The 19,645-nt window shown below is 45.1% G+C and overlaps 1 protein-coding gene across 7 annotated transcripts in view; it reads right to left on the reverse strand.

Annotated features, from left to right (window-relative positions):
• LOC128887435 (cell adhesion molecule Dscam2-like) overlaps positions 1-19,645 on the reverse strand; it is a 212,464-nt gene that overhangs the window by 119,407 nt on the left and 73,412 nt on the right. For all 7 annotated transcript variants that reach the window (XM_054143287.1, XM_054143285.1, XM_054143284.1 and 4 more), the window contains exon 2: positions 8,912-9,232. In XM_054143287.1, coding sequence (XP_053999262.1) covers positions 8,912-9,232 — 321 coding nt within the window. The remainder of the gene's footprint in view (positions 1-8,911; positions 9,233-19,645) is intronic.

Here is a 19,645-nt window from a genome sequence, read left to right on the forward strand (position 1 = left end):
AGAGAGAGAGAGAGAGAGAGAGAGAGAGAGAGAGAGAGAGAGAGAGAAGAGGGTTGGTTGCAGGCACGGGTAAAGGAAAATGTGATGGTGTGTAGGGCCCGGCTCTGCAACCCGTTTCGAGAGTCAGCGGAGCGAGGCACTCAGACTCCAGAATGGGGTAAAAACTCGGTGAGTTCGCCTCTGCTTCCCCACCCTCTCTTTCTCTCCTTCCGCCCTTTTCCAGCCTCACTACCCACCCCGTATCACACGGCTCTCGGTTACGCGGCAACCAAGCCAAGCATAAACTCGGCAGACGTATCGTGGCAGGTAATATTTACAAACCATGAAACCTACGAGAAGAGAGGAAGCTACGACTCGTCCCCATCCGTCCCCTGCCCTCTGACCCGTCCTAACCCGACAGCCACCTGCCAGGGGTGGAGTGGCCTCGCGTGCGCCAAACCCATCGTGCTTTTTTCGGCGGCTCGACATTTTTCGGGGGGACAACCGCGCGAGGAACCCTTTCAGACCGCGATCAGGACGCTGGGAATGTTTATAGCGTCGCAGATGACATTAAGGGTTGTGCTTGAGGTAACCTTGACACTCATCAATTGTTAGTTGCAATTTTTATACCGCGTGGGATACTGTTTATTTTATGTCGTTTGCGTTCGATTAACAATTCAACCACATGAATCAGTCAGTGAGTGTCTTTTGTTTTCCGTAACACGGATGTTTCAATCGATATTTCTGATGCTTTGTTTATAAATATTGAAATTTTGAACCGAAACCGTATTTTTATTAAAATAAAATGTAGCCTATGTCCTTCCTCAGGATGCAATCTATCTTTTTGCTTAATCTTATCGAAATCTGTTCTGTGGTTTAGGCGTGAAAAGGTAACAGGCAGAGTTACTTTCGTATTTATAATATTACTATGGATTTATTTGGCAATCTCCCTTCTGATGAAGGGATGCTACTCTTTGGAAGAAGTTAGTACGTGCAGTAGTGGATATAGAAATTCGTTTGAATCTTAGCATCATAAGAACCGTCAAAGATAACTGAATGTGTTTGTATTGCATCTAAAATAATTTGCAAGAATACTAAATAGAATAAAAATGTTCCTGTTACTCACAATTTTATAGAAAAACCCGTACCTATGACCAGAATTCAGCTCTCTCGAGCATTATTGCGCCCTCGATAAGCAGACTTTACGCATTCGCAACGTACATACTTTAAAAAAAAAAAAAAAAAGTGCACGTTAAACATGCCAGAATACATGCACCTACGCGAAATATGAATATCATTAAATTATTATGGGAAATATTTCCCATGCATCGTTTTGTACATATCTAGAATAATAGCATTGCACAATGTAAATGTAATCTAGACCAAACTGAAACTAGAAACGTATCAGTTTTAATTCAAATTTGTACAGCATCGAAATTACTTGTGGCTTCCTTATTATTTTCAGTTCCGTTATCATTTCGAATCCGTTTCGAGTTTCGCCGTTGCAAAGGCTCCGATATAATTGAACGCGAAGAGTTACAGTTACCGAAACAATTTCCATTTCGAGTCTCTCCTTTCAGCCGTCGAGAGTCGCCTTTTCACAAGAAATGTTCAACGGAACACGTCAAAAACGCAACGGCATCGAGGGTCGGGGAGGGAGTTCGGAACTCTCGGCGTGTTTCCCGATCTGGCAGCGACCCTTCGCGAGACACTTCAACCTTGACGGATAATTATTTCTGTGAAACTTTCCGCGAATTTCGTTTTTACCGAATGAAAGCTTGAAGAACACTTCGGCGACGCCGGTAGCGACGAGACAAAAAGAATCTGTTCGCGCCAGCGATTCGCGAGACCGGTCGCTCAATGGACAATGACGGGAACTCGAAAGGAAATTTAGCCTAGCCGTACTGTCGGCAAAGAACGATGGGGAAGGGGTGGTTCCTTTTAATTAAAAATAATTATTCCCTCCGGGACCCGGTACATAGCTGGGATGAAAAATCGTACTTCACAGCGGGACTCGCGGCGAACAATCTCATTTTTCGTTGCGGTGTATCGTCGAGCAGAGAAAAAACACGCGCGTACTGAAAGTTCTGTCGTTGTTATGATAATAAGATTACTTTAAGCGTCTTGTTCCGAGCGCGTCGAGCGAGACTGAGCGTCTTATGCACTCGCGCGTAGCGAAACGGAATTTATACAGACGCTTTCTCGTCCGACGTTGGAAGTATTTGCGAACTGGTAAAACACGACCACCTTTCCCCCGTTCCACGAGAATCGCGATCCCACCGTCGACCGTGGGCATGTATATTCAAGCGATTTGATCTCGACGATGGCGGTTCGTGCCCAGGGAAATAATCATTTCAATTGCCAATCGCGGACCGGGGGGTTGTTGTCGAGTCAACAGAGAAGCTTCCCGGTAATTGCGTAATTGAAGTGGCAGCGTCTTTTCTCGCGTATCGAGCGGCAAACGTGTTCGAATCGTCGGACGACTTGTTTGGACAGAGTTCTGGCTCGTTTATTCAGACGGACGAAGGGTGGTTTAGTTGGCAGCATTTTTCATGAAAAGTATTTCGTTTCAAAGCAATACTCGAAGGTACGGACGAGGTATTTAGAGTCACGTATGTAGAGCGAAGTGGATAATTGTATAAGTTCGTTCGGGGACGATGCGCCCAAGGGAGGATTACGTAGGGTGTTTACTTAATCCTGGGGAATACTTAAGGCCGTTTCATTAAAATTCATCGCAGGAAAATTTCCCTCAAATAAATTCATGTGCTAATCCACGCGTGGCCGTCCAATCTCGACGCCATAGCGTCCCTAATTTTCATACAAGTCATCAAAAGTGCATATATCCTTCAATATTGCACAGAAATATTCCCGAGGGCCTGAAGTAAACTCAAAACGTCACGGAAAACAAATTTTCACCGTAACTTCCATCCTTGACAAATTTCAATTAACATTGGAACTTCCTTGCCTAAAAATTGTCTCTCGTCGGAAACCACTCGTATACACAAGACTTCTTTCTCATCCATAAAAATGGTCAAACTTCTCCAAGCACGAGGACGTGACATTTATACAAGGTTTCGAGTTGTTGTTCGAGGCATAAACGAGTTAACAACCGGGTACAATTTCGACCACAGCTAGACTCGATATTCCACAGAAGAAAAGTTGCCAGCCGACCACAGGGTGCGGTGAAAAGACCGCGAGTGAACAAAGGGACTTCCAACGACGCTGAAAACATCGCAGGGCGCAGTGTTGTTTACGCGAACCGCTCGCGGCGGTCGTTAAGATTTCTCGTTGCTCGGTGGCCGGCACGAGATTAATCCGGAACAACGAAATTTACAGGGAGAATAAATCCCGGCCGTACATTGTTCCGAGTAAATGGAAGCAAACGAACGTCTTAGCGAAATCGGTCGGGGCTCGAAGCCAGTCAGGCCTGAAGCAAGAATTTTCAAACCACTGGGCTACAGGGGGATGCAGGAGGATCGAACTATCGTTATCGTTTCGAAATGATCATTTAGTTGAAGGTGGGAGAGTCAAAGTGAACCTGATTTGTTAAAAAAAAAAATACTGTTACCGTTTTAATAGTAACGTTTGATATGAGCTTTAGACTTTTGTATGCCATTAAGTAGTTTGCTTGTTCAAAATATCTGAAGAGTGGGCTACTCTCGAGGAATCAGAACAGTTATGTACCATGATTTATAATCTTAGTATATACTTTAATATGTATTTTTATATTTTAATTTGAACATTCCATAGTTTCCATATTAAAAATTCCTAAATGGTAGCCTAGCCTAAAGTAGCCACGAACGTAACACGTGAATATTACAACAAACTCTTCTCCATTAACATTTGAAGTCTCCGTTACACAGTTTCCAGGTTAAAATTTTCCAAAGGATCAGTTTTGGTAGGACGAGACCTCGATTCGTTCCTGGTGGAACCGAACAATGCGGTGTACCGTTGTTTTTGCACAAGCGTCGTTAAACCGCCGCCCTCGCTTCTTCGAGGCGTATTGCACGAGTTCCCGCGGAAAGCTTGGTTATTAAACGGTGTCTCGTCAACGAGACGGTCCACTCGTTCGAAGTCTAGTTTTTACCGCCGCCGATATTCGTTCGTCTTTCTTCTCCCGGGAGGGTCTCGTTTCTCGTCGTCTCCAGACTCCTTGAATTTCATCCTGGCCTCCCAAAAGAAACTATCATTGTTCCGTGGAAACAACGCCGTCGTATCTCGATGGCCAGGAAGATTAACAACGGCTCTGTGGCAACGCACTGGTCTCGGAAGTAATTTTTAGTTTATTACCGAGGCCAGGCTTCGCTCGCCGCGACGCAATTTCCTCTTGTCGAGGACTTCAATTAACTTCTTTAATCGTGAACTGAACATACTTTTATACGCAGTTTATACGCAGAATGCTGGCAAAGCTCGATTCTATCAAGTTTTCCCAGCTGGAGTATTAACTCTTCTTTTCCAGTTTCTTTTAAGTAGTACGAAGACCTCGAGGTGAATTACTTTGCATCCCTTACAGCTCGAAATTTTATTGAAACAACGCCATCGTGGACTGGTATGATTTTGAGTAAATGTTCGTAATCGAATAACGCGTAAATAGAAGATTGCTGGGCTCTCCAGGTCACCAGCAATTTTTTATTGGGTTTTAGCAAAGCGGTTCACCCCCGAGGAGGCCAAGTGTCCCAGATCAGCGGTGCGTTAGGTTTCCCCGTGCTCGAATACACATCACTTCCGACTGAACGAATCAAGGGAGTCAAACACTTTCCGAAAAGACCTATACCATTGAAATTTAATACCCTGCTTAACTACCCTCATCTTTCTCATCCCCACGTTATACTTGAAGAGCTCGCAAAGAGGTAATCGTTAAACACGGCCCTCCCTTCCGACGCGTTCCCCTTTATCAGCCCAGTTACCCTTGTTTCCTGCGAGATTCGGTTGCGCGGCGTACCTCGTACATTGCGGAAGCCACACGCTCCAACGAGTACGCTCGTTTCGACTCGAGTTCCGTGTGAAACCTCCCGAAGGAGTCCTGCAGGACACCAACGGACGGATCCTGCTTTCGACCAGCAAAGTAGTTTGGACAGCGAAAACCCCGATTGCTGTTGTTCGAATCGAATATTCCACGCAGTCAACAAGCTGAAGGCTGTTGGGATAATGCATACGCAAGCCTAGGCTCGAGCACGCGCACCTAATCATACCCATTTTGCTCCGAGGGGACCGTGTATACGTTAGAAGAAACGATCCTTGAAGAGAAAGGACAGATTCAGCGGAGTCGTTTCGAAGCGAACAGAGGATGGGTGGAAAAGAGACGAAAGATGCGGAGACTAGGCGCTGACGTTGCAGAGTAGCAGAACTTTAGCGAAGGATGGAGTCTATTCGAATCGACGGAACGAAACTGCAAAGTCTAGCAAACTTGTGGTGATGTGTTATGTTGCTAGATCGTTTGACTGTAAATGGGAGAAGTTTCGTGGTATCTTGCGAGGGTAGGATGTTTTAAGTGGCACAACAATTTCGTTATGCAATAATGTTGCAATATAGTATTAGGTACTAGACTTTCCGTAGCAGTACGTTCATACTCTGTCAAATATCCGATTTACAAAGCTTCAATATTCTTACTAATGGTTGTGGGATGTGCGTATGCTATGGTGCAATTTGTGAAGATACACAAAAAAGCTTAAGATTGCAACTTAAAAGATAGAAACTACCAATGCATATCCATGACTGTTTCACACATTATCACATATTAGAATAGTATAAAATTTTGATTTTTGACATAAATGTGTTCCTCGATATCTAAAGATTCATACAAGCTCAAATATCATTACAGTAAATTACATGCTTTGTAAGTTACTTTATATAATACGACGTGTTTCCTGTTTGCACATTTTCTAACGAAATAGCTCCGAGTGCAAAGGGTTAAAGAAGGTGTGCTCCAGGTGTTCTAAAAAATATTTCCAAACACGCTAAACTGGGAACAAGGCTCTTTCCCTTTGGAATCAACTGAGAATGACATGGCCCACGAATTCTATAGCTTTTCGAAGAAACACCAAGAGTGAAGGCCGCTTCCATGTTAATAGTATCCATTTTGTTCCGAGATACGTTTTGTGTGCCCAGTAAAGACACTTTTCTCGCCCGAAGGGAAAGGACAGAATCAGCGAAGTTGGGTTCGGTTGGAAGTCGAAGGAGGTGGTGTGGGGGTTTGAGGGACGAGCAAAAAGAAGACCGCGAGACTGGAGACACGGGAAGCAAGAGACCAGTAGCTGACGCGGCAGAGGTAGCGGGCATGAATCTGAAAAGGTATGGGCCGCGTTCACGCGACGATGATTTACGGGCATATTAGGTCGATAAGATATCTTCCGGTTCGTTGACCCGGAGGAAGCTCTATTTTTAAGGCGCCTCGCGTAGACACCGAAGCTTTTGCTCCCGTCTATCGGCTCTCTTCGTATCTTCCTCCGCCCAACCCCCCGCAGATCGTTCCAGCGCCATGGATCTTGTCACGGAGCACGGTTTTTGAGGTGCGTCCGATAAAACAGCGAGAAGAAACAACGCCGCGAATGGTCGTTCGTCTTGCAGCAGTCTTTTCCAAATTAAAATAAGGGAAACAAAAATTGACCTCGTTTTTCGACGGGATGGATGGTCCACACGGCTGTTGCGAGAATAGATGTTTTATTTTGCTGCGGTGCTTTAAGGATTCTCTAAAAAATTAATTTATAAAATTCATCAATTATTTACCTAGAAAGTCCAAAGCCTAAGGGTGGATAGCGTCACAAATAAAATGACCTCAGGAAAACCGACATGACGAGTAACTGTCAATAAATAAATAAATAGGGTATTCCTGAACTGACCCAGAATTTTTAACATTGGAGGAACACAAAATAAAATCGATTCGCTGGAAACAACTTATAGTCATCGAAAACAACGTAAGAGACATTTCTTGGCGATAAATTTCACGCGAGCTAAATCTACCCGTTCTCCTACTTTTTAGGGGAGGCCGCCCTCCGAAAAGTTTGGAAACCACTGCCTTACAGCGAGCCAGACGAGCTTATCCGTGACGGGGACGACGACGTCGTTGAAAACGAAGCCCGATAAAGCGACGTTTCTCCTTTTGTGGCCTCTGTTCGACGAAAGGGATTTGAATAATTCCAGCGATCGATCTCGCGAGCGCGGAAGAACAAGACAGTTTCGCGACAGGAAAGAAAGCGTGCCCTCCTATTCCGGCCATCGGCATATTCCACTGACAAACTATCGACAAACTATGAATTACATTTCACTCTTTCCGCGCCCGAGTACGCGTCAGGCCGGAAATAAAGGGGACGCAGGTGTACAGGGACTACCGTGGATGCGAGGCAAATCACGGACTCGATGGGAATAAATATTTCATATCAGTGAAGACGCACCTCCCCCTCCCCCTTCCCACTCAAAAGGGGATGAATTATTCCACCTAAGAAGAAACCGCTGAGAGACCGCGGACCCCATCTACCGATGTTTAATGTAGAAGACTAAAGGGGTGTCACGTCGAACCCCCCCCCCCCCCCCCCCAAGGAGGATAAATCAAGTAGAATCGGAAAAATGTGTTACCCGTGTAAAATACTTCTGAAATATTATTTACTATGAATTACGATTTCCTTATTTCTAACTCCTTTGCGTCCACGAAATTCTTTCCCATACATTTCAGTTTCATTTATATTAGGAACTGCTATATTTTTCTTTTCCTCTGAACTTCGATAGTGCTTTGAAATTTTGTAGAATATTCGATTAGATATTACATGTCTCTTCTTCTTTTAAAAAATAATTACGATCAACATAGACGAGGTTTCGAAGCCCTTTAGTTTTATAATGCGACATCTCTAAGTGTAAGTCTTTCTAAGCATAATGTAGACGCGAGCATCGAAGAAACTCTCCCCTCAATGGTTGAGATGCATCTTCTCCTCGACCAGCCGTCAAAGTTGTTGTCCCTAGACATAGTCGATACTCGAACGCGTCCCGGGTGAAACGAGATGCAAACGAGCGAGCCAAGGAAATGACAAACATTTCCATATGGACGGAGACGCGCGATCAATCACAATCGACATTGCCCTGCCAAGAGGAACGGACTTCTTCAGCGAATGGGGAAAGCCAACCGGAGCACCATTCTTCACAGGCACGAAATTTACGTAAACGTATTTAGCTTTTGTACCAATGAGACCCTTGATAATAAACGTAACGCTAGATTTCAAGTGCACTCATAGTAGAGTAGGAAATAGTCAAGCAGACTTAAGTAGACTTGTAGGCTAGGCTATTGATTTGTAACTAAAACTAACACGCGTCGACAATGGAATTAAATTAGACTACAGACGCGGGATTATGGAGTTTCACGTATTTCAGCGGATAAAACTGATAGGATTTAGGTGTTTCATTGATTCTTCTTTAACGCGATAGGAATTCATGTATATATAGGCTAGATGAAAGTGAATCTTCGTTCGCGTGAGTTTCATCTCATCTGTGTTTAAGGCTCACGTGTTTCCAGATCTCTAATGTGTAGCCATTTTGCGAGGATGTATGTAGAGGCCAGGGAAAACCCAACAACGGTTTGTAGCAATAACTCTTACCGAATTTTCTTGCCCATTGCGTTAATTTTCAAACGTATGTTTGAAACGCGTCGATAGTTCCCTTTTTAAATTGACTCTATTCTTTATCCTTATCACGTCCACTGAACCTGCCTACACTAACATAATAAAATCATAGATATCTATGCAAGGCAGTATTTCCTCTAACTTGTCACTCACGGACCACCTGTGCTTCAACCCTGAAATAGAAATTCTGGACCTCTCTTCTCCGAACCGTGTCCTTCTCCAACCAGGTCGGAGCACAAAGAGCGAAGAAGAAGGGCACTGCTATCGAGATGGGACAACGCGCATACAACATAATGCAGATAACGAGGAAGAAAGTTTCGCCGTACCTGCCCTGACAGTGACGTCTCTGCTAACGATGGCGCCGACGCTGTTGACGGCGGAACACTTATAAATGGCCCAGTGGACGTCCTGCCGGAACACCTCCGCCTCGAAGCCAGGAAAGTGGATGGTCCCGTTGCCAAGGACGTGTCTGATTCCGGGGATACTCGTTATGCTGCCGCCGTCCGCTGCCAGCCAGTCGACGGTCGGCGCCGGATTTCCTCTGACTATGCAGTCCACACGGCCGCCGTTCACGTTCGTGAACTCGACCCGCGATGCCGGCTCCGACACGAAGCTGGGTCCCTGCATCTCGTACGAGGCGTCGCAGCCTGCAACACACGGGACAGATATCGGTCATAACCGGGGCCAGAGATTCTCCTTGCTACGGGTGAGCTCGGAATTCGCGCGACGCGCCATTGTAATCCGCTGTTATTTATCGCGTCATCGCCGTCGGCTCCCGTGCCTTTAATAACCACCAGGCCGGCCTTGTCTCTTGCGCAGGGATAACGGGGAGATTGGTAATGTACTTCGACTCGGGGAGCACGGAGAGCTCGGACAGGAGTCGTCGGGGATAGGATACTTGGAGTTGTTGATTAAATTATTGGGGATGAAGAAGGGAAAGATGAATTTTTATAAGAGGTTTGTAGAGAATGTAATTTTTTGGGGGAGGATGCTTTTCGATTTTGGAGGAATGGATGGTTAGATTATTAGAGGGAGAAGTTTAGTCAAGGCAGAGGCATAATACAATGCAATTTGTAAGCTCTTATCTGTATTTTTTTTTTAGCAATGAGTAGTGATACTAGTGCACCATGCAAGAGAAGGTGTTGCACCCAGGGTATAGTTAGCCATGGCCCCATCGAGTGCCGTGCCTGTGAGCTCAGGGCCCACTTACCGACGTACATGGGGTGGGAAAGGAAGTTTCAACTTGAAACACGATTGCTCGGCTGGAAATTAGGGTGGGTGAAAAAATTTACAAAAAGTCCATCATAATGACTAGAGGAGTAGAGGGAAATGATGAGACTGGGCAGGATACAGGGATGCACCCTATAGTAAGCTCTTATCTATCTCTTATCTTTTATTTCGAGACAGAAGGGAGGCACGAGCTAAAGATTGGGAAACACTGGACCACAGCACCCCCTGGTAAATCCAGCACCCAACGCGACCAGTTCGGATCGAACGCTGTCGATCCAGAAGGGGTAAAATAAATTTTCCTTACTGTTTCAATCGGCAGTTAGAAGGGCATTAATCATGGTCACAGCGCGCTGGACACCGGTTGATGAATTTTTTCTCGCCCCGGCTTGCCCGTTCCAAAGTAATTTTCAGAAATAGGGTGATGGCCGCGCAAGGTTGACGCAGAACGACCAAGAGGGGTGCGAAGGGGTGGACGAACCGAGGGGGTCGCCCTGTATCGCCGACGGGACATGGACGAAGATAATACGGGCAGCCATAAATCACACATTTAACGCTGAAATTCGGCGGTAATAGCTTCCATAAATGGAGCACATTGCGTCCACCCCCTCGCGAAGCCTGTTAACCATTCATCACTCGAGTTATGTTGATTTAAGTAGGAATGCCTGCTCCGCTCGGATGTATTCCGCATTCCGTCCAACATTGCCCATCTGAAAGCTGGCCCAACGAAGCGCACAGAATACCCCGAGGAACGTGCAACGAATATGGCGCAGCTACTTCTCCGCGTGTGACCGCTAACATTTTAGTTAATAATGTCTGATGGACGCCCCCGCGCGCGGTCCCTGAAACTTCTGGGGTGGAAAAAGCCAGCCGCTATCGCTGGGAACTCGGCAACCAGGAATCGTTTCGATTTTCGAGAGCTACGTGCACGAGCGTCGAACGTTAAAACACCGTTTACGATGATGGAAGATTCGTGGGAGGTAAATGTAATTGCCTGGGGAAGACGTTCCGTGATCGAAGTAACAACATAGGATTTTATCGATATTACGAACGCGAATGTAATTGATAATTTCGTGGGTACTTGTTGGCTTGTTGCTTTCATTGCTTTGATCATATTCGATGGATAGCTGCATAAGTCACGAAGTGGACTTACAAGGATTAAACGAGTTGGGGAAAATAAAAAGAGATGGTCTTTGAAATGTGAATGAGAGAGAAATGGAAGCTGAGGGTTGGATAAGCGTTGAATTCGAATGAAATGGTATGAAAGCGTTCAAAGTTATGGTTCCTTGAAGAATTATTCCGGTTATCCAAGTATTTGAAATTGCTTTTAGCAGTCCGAGAAAGAGAAAAATAGGTATCCTCAAAGGAGAATATGAAAATTATATGTTGCGTACTTGGAAATAAATTCCTAATTTCGTTGGAGCGATATATAAAACACTTAACAAGCATCAGCGACTGAGCAAACTATAGACGTGTGTAGCGATCGAATGGGGTACCCGTATTCCTTGCCCCAGTTGCAACATCGTAAACTTTCGCAAAGTAAACAAGCGTAATTCAACTCGAGCACTTAATATCCACGGTCGAGTACGCTGCTATTATTCGCAAGGGTACCCTACAGCTGTCCCACCGGAGATTTTGATGATGTTTCGAGAGGTAAATATAGTGACCGAACGATGATATTCTGCGGACCGTTTCGTACGAATGGGCACTTCTCCGAAACAATTAAGCTTTTAAACACAAAAGACTTTAAATACTCTTGGCTCCAACGACTTCGGAGGTCTTTAAATCTAAGTGCGCCACAGAAGGCTTGTTTCGTAATTTGAAGTTCGAGTCCCTCCTCGAATCTTTCTTCGACTTTTATTTTCAACGAATGAGCTTCATACGTTCCTACTAGACAAGTATTACGTTTCATTATACAACTATAATACTAGGTCTACCGAAAAGTTCTGTTCGTTTTTATAATAAAACAAAATAATAAATTTCTCGTATCTTGAATAAATTTTACTGAGTAATATAGTTTGTATCATTATTTATGACGTCTTGCCAGCGTAATTGCAATTCGTATATCACTTTTAACGAATATGCGCATACTCGTTGAAACTTGTAACCGGAACGGACAGAACTTTCCGGTAGACCTAATATCTTTAACCCTCTTACACTAGAAATAGGTCAATAAATATGATTATACATACTGGTACTTTTACATTAAATTGTCTTAAATTAAATAACTCCAAGTCCTCGAGAAATATTCTTTCTACCCAAAGAAGAAAATCCAGGAGGTTAAGAGTTTTATAATCATACATTTCGGTCCCATTTCGGGAATTTTGTTTCGCCGTCGATAGAATTTTCCCGACGCGACGACGGAGCAGAAAATACTTATTTCTCTCCAGGTTCTCTTTTTCTCTGGTAGCATCTCTTCTTCGGACGTGAAGTCAGCTTTAATTAACTTCCTCTCGGTACCGGAAGCACCGAAAGAAGCTCGCGTCCCAGACACGACAATTCTTATCCGCGAAAGACACGCGCAGAGTTCACAAATAACGAAGAATTTCCTCGCCGACCGTGGAAGCACCGAGAATTCTCTCTTTTCCGCTGGGATTGTTTCCAAGATGCACTTAGAACCGTGACCTGCATTACGATCTCATAAGTAATCGTAACTCCCGACCGAAGGCGGGATTCAAACAGTCTCGAGCCATCTTGTATCAAGATAAGCTCGAGTGGTCCTAAAATGATTCGGAAAATCTTCGTGCCTCGAACGTCTTAGTAATTATTGAAAAGACTTAGTAGTCTCGAGCGTGTCTTAAATGCCACACTTGAATCGTGTGCCTCGAATATCTGAGAAGCCAAGCACTTCCAATAATTTGATAAATCAATCTATTATTCTCGTACCAGTGAGTCCTCCTTCGAATCCCACGCGAACAGGAATTATCACAGCGTACGAATTCCTATAAAATAATCTTCCATGAAAGTCGAGAGAATTCTAAAATAAAACCAGGACCGTGACAAGCAGAGTTTCTCAAAAATTTTCAACAATTTCGCAGCTTCTACGAAGCTCGCGATCTCCAAGATTGTCAATTCTATTCTAGATAAGACTTTTAAAGCGTCTCGAAATTCCAGGTCCTTGATTTGTTTAAAAATCATCGAGCAAACGTTCCTGCTTCCGACCCGGGTCTATCCACCGAGGAGAAAATTGTATTATTCTGGGGAGGGCTCACCGCCAGCCATATTCTCTTTCGAGATTTCTCTAACCTGTGCCGCACCTTCTTCCAGCAATCTCGCGTTCCGTGCGCCAGGTAATACCGTCTGACCCACATCCACCCGCCACAATTTTTCTCCGCGAGAAAGAGCAAAGCTCGCCGTAAACCCAATTTCATATTTCCCGACCCGAGCAGTCCATTTCCCAGCACAAAGTTAACTTAATTTCCTATAACGTCAGACGCACATCGACCAATCCCCTGGTTCGCTACTCCACCCGCCCCTCATCTTGCAGTCGACTGGACATTCAATTAAACGCACGTTGGATGAAACATTTTGAATAACCACGCGGCTGTACATCGAAATTGCCCGAACAACACCGGAGCCTGCTTACTTTTTTCCCTTGCGGTCGAGTGAAATTCAAATTATGCTTTTAGAAGAGAAATTTTTCAAATGGGGAACCTAATAATAAAATGAAGCATTAAAAGTAACTTGTAATTCGAAACGAGGAGCTCTCTTCTCATTATGAGCTCACTTATTAAACGTCCGCGGTAGATATAACCTTATTTAGTAAAGATAGCTTTAGAAAATAACATATTTCCTTCACATTTGTTTAATTCAACGTGCCCTGCTTTTAAAACGAATTTTGCGTAAATTCATCACAATTTCAATTCCACAAAAAACCCCGGCGCAGAATGCAGACTATGATCGATTCAGAGTGGAACGACCCGAGCTTCGAGTGGAGTTCTCGACCCGACTGGAAATCGTAGCTCGCGAAGAATATCCATACGTTCCTTCTTCGCGTTTGTTTTCCCAGACCCCGTAATCCGGATTACCGTCGAGAAAGTCCAGCATCGCGGTAATTCCATTTCCCTCGACGTTGGATGGGGAACGCAGCTCGAGGGGTTTCCCCTCCACGTCGATGTCGGTATTTTTAATTCGAATAACGACGGATAATCGCACGTTAACAAGAGAAAACGCGCTTTCGATCGAATAAAACGCGTTTCCGCCATACAAGCCCATTCACCGATTCAGCTTTCACCGGAGCAAAAACAAAAAGCCGGCGGAAAGAAAGACAGGGGGATGAAAACCGCCAACCTTCGTGCCTACCCATCGGGCGCATTATTACCGTGAAACGAACAGAACTATCGAACGGGATAAAGAGTCCTCTCTTGGGTTTCATTCGCGGTGGCTCGTCCGATTTTATGTACACCGCCGTCCATAAGCGTGACAATTGGTATCTGGAGGAAAACTCGATGCTTGGAACGGATTTGAGTTATAATTTATAAGATCTTTTAGGAGGAGTATTGTAGGAGAAATTCAAATAACAGAAAATGGGAACTCTTCTATGTTTTAAGGAGGAATATAAATTCCCTTGGTTAATTGATCTAAATCTTGCAGTTTTAATAAGACACGTAATTAAATTCTCTACGAAAACCTTATTCTTTCCAGACCAAATATTCTCCTGATCTCCTGATCTCTGAGCAAGAATTATTAAATCAACTCATCTCTGTTTTTTAATCCCCGCAAGTAAAACATAATTCGTACCTGAAGTCGCTGATAACCTTGTGAAGTGAATACAACCATCTGATATAAAAAAAAAAAATCCCACCTCCCATGGACTTTGTTCACACTCCCTACACCCTCGCCGAAAATCATTTAGATTGAAGAATCACGGACATTCCCCCGGGTCGAAGTGGCTCCTCTATCTATCTCTATATCCGACCGTTCCGTCCAATTAACAACGGCGTATCAAGATGTCCAGATCTGAGGAGCTGTCGCGCACGAGATGAGCGGAAGACGACGGCTGACGGGGGCACGTGCCTGTGGCCGGTGGACGAAAGGAAGCGATGCGTTCCCCGATATAATGGCCCGCTCGAGTGTATTTGAAATGCACTGGCTCATCAGAATAACTGAACAATAGACGCCAACGGGGCTGGAGGAGGACAGAATGAACGAGGAGGGTTACCTCAAACCTCCGCCAGCAACCCTCCCCCCACCCGACGGTCTAGCTACCCGTAGCTAGACACTCGAGAACTCCCTCTTCGGATGTACTCGGCGATGCGGCTGTAACAGTGGAAAAGGGTCGGGGAGGGTTGTGCCGCAGACGTCCCGTCGCACACTCTCGGGCACGCATGTGAATGTTTGCGCGTTCGCCACCCTCGGAGTTGTACAGCGATACACGCCGAGTGGCCTAACCTTAGTCAACCCTCGACGTCATCGGGAGAGAGAGACCCTCTCCGAAGCTGTACACTTCTGTTTCTCTGTCCGACCGTCGTTCGAGAGTCGCGGGAGACACGCGCGCAACCGTTCGTCGACCATCTGCGTAATGCTTTGCGTCAACATCCCTTTGGTGGCTCAACCGGGACAGGAAGGGTGGGCGACGTCCCTACCACCCTTAACGACCAGGCCTCCACTTCGCGATTCTTCTTTTAAGCGTGCTCGAATGACCACTCCGCTTTCGACCTTTTAGGTCTGGCTGCGATCCGCGGCCCGCGTTATTAATGGCCCGCGATCAAAGTTTTCGCCCCACTTTTTCTAGGTGCTACTTCTCCTTTTCTTCGTTTGTACCCGCCGCGAGAGGAAGAACTGTCGCTTCTTCGTAGAACAGCGTTTGGCAGAAGTTGTTTAGGGCGGATAAGGGGGGTTGTATAGATTTGATTTTTTCGATTTCCGTGGATAACGATTGATTTGAAGTCTCTGAGTGGAAACGAGTGTAAGCTTCTGTCTTTAGATAGATGTATGCATTTTATATGTAACATAACGGAAGTGGAAATATATTAATTAAATGTTTTCTAGGATGCTACTGCATAGCCTCCGGTATTTTCTACAGTACAGTGGCGCCGTCAATTTGCGTACTCGCCATGCGCTGAAGTAATCCTAATAACCACTTCTAACCTAACAACTAGATCCTACATGAGCCACACGCATAACACTGTAACTCATTGCATCGCAAAAATAATATTCGATGAATTTATAGCAAGCACAAGTCTAACGATCAATTCTCAATCAAGTAAATACTGTATACCAATTATACAATAATAGGAATTACGTTATCCTGACTAAAATTGAACACGAATAGGAAATTGTGAATATGGTGAACAGTTCTATAAACGAATAACTTGTGAATTAACTTTCGAATTTTATCCCTCTCTTTCTCTCTTTTTCCTCTGTCTCTCTATGGCGCGCAGCGAGCCGGAAAGAGGCGTTGTGGAACTCAGCCAGCGACGAATTAAAATTAAACATTAACCTGCTGCGACCTAAAAAATAACGCCGCGGCGGACGGTCGCTCGTGAAATATAAATGATCGTCGGGATCGGAGCGGTGATTTGTACTTTTTTTCTTCGTTCTTTTTTTTTTTTTTTTTTTGTTCGAATCGCTATCGGGCTGCGTAAATTTCTGTAATCGCGACGTATTTCGTCGTTGCGCGCGCTTCCGTGACGCGGAATAATTTTGGGGAAACGCTCGTGGTCGTGAATTTCAGAAGAATTTGGCTGGCTAGGGGTTGACGGTTGTAGTGAACAAGACTCGCTCGTCAAAACTGTATGGCGAGTAAAATTTTGCTCGAGGTATCGGTCCTGATGCTTTCAGGCTCGAATAGAGCATGGAAAAGATAGCGCGTAAAAATATCTCATATTTGCGACGAGACAGTATCGTAGTAGATCGTGCTTAATCGTAAATGGTTATGTCAAGATAGCGTGGAACCACCGACTATACATTACACCTCGCATAACAAAGGAATAATTTAATGCTCGGAAGCAACAGAAAAACAACTCGAATCGGGGTATGAAATTTCTTTACATAGACGTTACTTCCTTGATCACTTGCCAACAGACTTTCGCTTCGTTAAATATTCGGTGCACACGTTACAAAATAAATTGTTCTGGAACATGGAATCTGCGCAAATAGGGGCTGAAAAAGTTTTGATACTCTCGTCGTTTGGTCTTCGCGAAACTGATCATAACATGTTTTCCAATTTACGTCGTTGTATCATTTCGTATTCTCTAGACTAATAACATCGTTATATCGTGATGACCTAGAAGAGATCAAGCTTTCTGTTCTTCACTAGATTCCGTTCTTCGATAAATAGATTTTTCTACTGACCAATAATTCATCCCGTCGTTTGAAAAATCTCTGGTCTTATCTCCTTAGGATATGCATTTTTAAAGAACTGTTCCGGCTCCTATCGTCTTCGAGGATCCAGAGAAAAACACTCGACACCCCCTGTACATCACTCATACAGAAATCACGAGAACGCGATCCGAAAATGCATGATACTCTTCGTTTGATTTACAGCTTTGGTGCTTTTTATCGTATCCACGCAACGCGTACGAATGTCACCTATAATTTTGTCGTTATCTCGACCACGAGGAAAAACGTTGGCCCAGCCGTCCAGCATAATGCCCGAACAGTATCGCTAACGCGATGAACGACCAGGAACTCGAATAGGACACTCGAAAAACCGCACGGGAAGCGCTCATTCACCGGGAAAGAGGAGGGAGAGAGATACACGCTGTTATTGTATCGCTGGTATTGTTTCCCAGCCGGGTATTGTCTAAAAGTATCTCCACTCGAATTCCACCTATAGCAAAACATCTTAAAAATCCCATGGTCTCCGCAATGTGCAGGTTTTGAGGCAGCGCACGGTCTGTTACAGACTCTGGTTTCTGTCGTATGGAACCAAGCCGGTAATATAATGGGGATTGAAAGACTTGCAGGTATCGTTTAACTTACTTTAACGATCAATGTGATCAATGCTGTTAAGTGTAATGTCTGTCACAGGTGTTCCTTGAGCACTGAGGGCCCGTAATAACTGAGGAGAGTGGCGAGGCAGTATACTCGAGGGAATCGTTGAACTTTGTGTAATGACAGATTATATAAACTTGGATGGAGGAAATATTTCGATTATCTTATATATCGAGGATTTAAATATGTCTACTATGATGGCAGGAAAAATTCCGTGTCTACATTGTTGAAGATGCATCTATGAAAATCTCTAAGTGAGCCGTTCACTGCACAACGGGAATAACTCCACCAGACGCATAACAATTGTAACACTACTGACGATTATTTTTTGGCTATTCTTTCTTATCAATTTTATATACCGTTAGATGAAAGCTACATCTGTATTCGTGTATTATACCATATTTACTTGAATTTATATTATAAAGGGAATTTTAAAAAATGACGTACATTATTTCATCGCAGATTTCTGCAATGAACGTCTGAAGTGGCGAACAATTAAGCATCACATATCACGTTCAATATTAATCATCTGTGCCCATTTAAAACACGAACCAAGCATCCAATTCCCCAACAGATCTAGACGCAGTCGCTAATGACCAAGAAGTCGACGCGACTCCGACCCCAATTACGAACGGTAGAACCGACTTTATACCTCCATACCATTTGCGTTTTACTAAGAACCAGAATCCTAAACACCGAAAACCGATAAGTACCGCCGGAAAACAATGTTCACTCGCCAATCAGACTCTGCAACGGAGGGCTGGCATGCGAGCATCGTCGGGGACGGTGGCGACCCGATTAACTTATTAAAATGTGCCTGGGAAAGGAGACGTCTCTCCGACTAATTGCTGATGCGCGCGTTCCGGCGAGGCTCGCGCGCCACGAGACCCGGAGGAAACCAGCGAATGGAGCAGTCCCCATTCCGGAATCCGCGGCTCATCCGGCGGTTTACAATCCTTTCTTTCAGCGGGGCGATGGGAAACGAGGCGGGGCCGTCTCTCTTCGTCGAGGAGAAAGAAGAAAAAAAAAGAGAGTCACCGTGGGGGATGGGGCACCCACGGCGGCGTGGGAGTGAAAAGCGGCGAGGAAAACGATGAAGGAGAGAGAGCGGAATCGGGCACACGTACGTGGAAAGCGCACAGAGACAAAAAGGTAAAAGGCAAGGGAGACGCGAATAGAGAAACGAGCGCGGAAAAGACCACCAGGAGGGATGAAGACAGACAGACAGACGCACGCCAGCATCCCTCTACCCCCGCCGCCCACGTCCCGCTGCCGCGGTTGTCCGACAATGCAAACCAACTTTCTCATTTCAATGTATTGTTTCCATTGTTCGAGCGTGCAGGCTGCGAGGGTTGTTGCCGGTGGTGCTGCTCGCGGGGAAAGGAGAGTGGTTGGTGAACGCGGGGTTCTCGCCTTCCCTGCGCCGATCGTCATCGTGAAACTTTCTCCTTTCCTCTAGCCCCGTCCCGTGAACGACCTCCCCTCTCTCAGATGTACTCTTCTCTGTGCTCGTCTCTTCCAAGATTGCGAATAATTTCAGGGACGAACCCGGTGCAACTCGCGACGCCTCTTCATGGTACGCTGGAGAGCTGCGATTGAAGACGCGAGGACTAGGGTGCTGCCGGGTATCGGCGATTGATCCTTGGGTAGTTCAGCGTGAGCAACGATTCAGAAAGGGCACGGATGTGGCGTGGTGGAACCTCGATTAGTGCCCGGGAGACTCGTTTAACGCGTAGAGTGGAGGGGATGGTCGCTATGCAACTGAGCAAGAGTAGGAGTATCGAGGATTGGTTACCTCGCCTATTGCAAGAGCATTTAGCCTCGATTCTCTGCAACAAACGAGGTTCTACTGTATTTGGTTTCCGAATGTTACGAATGTCATCCCAAAAAATTGA

Source organism: Hylaeus anthracinus, unplaced genomic scaffold, assembly GCF_026225885.1.
Source record: "Hylaeus anthracinus isolate JK02 unplaced genomic scaffold, UHH_iyHylAnth1.0_haploid 11989, whole genome shotgun sequence".
NCBI lineage: Eukaryota > Metazoa > Arthropoda > Insecta > Hymenoptera > Colletidae > Hylaeus > Hylaeus anthracinus.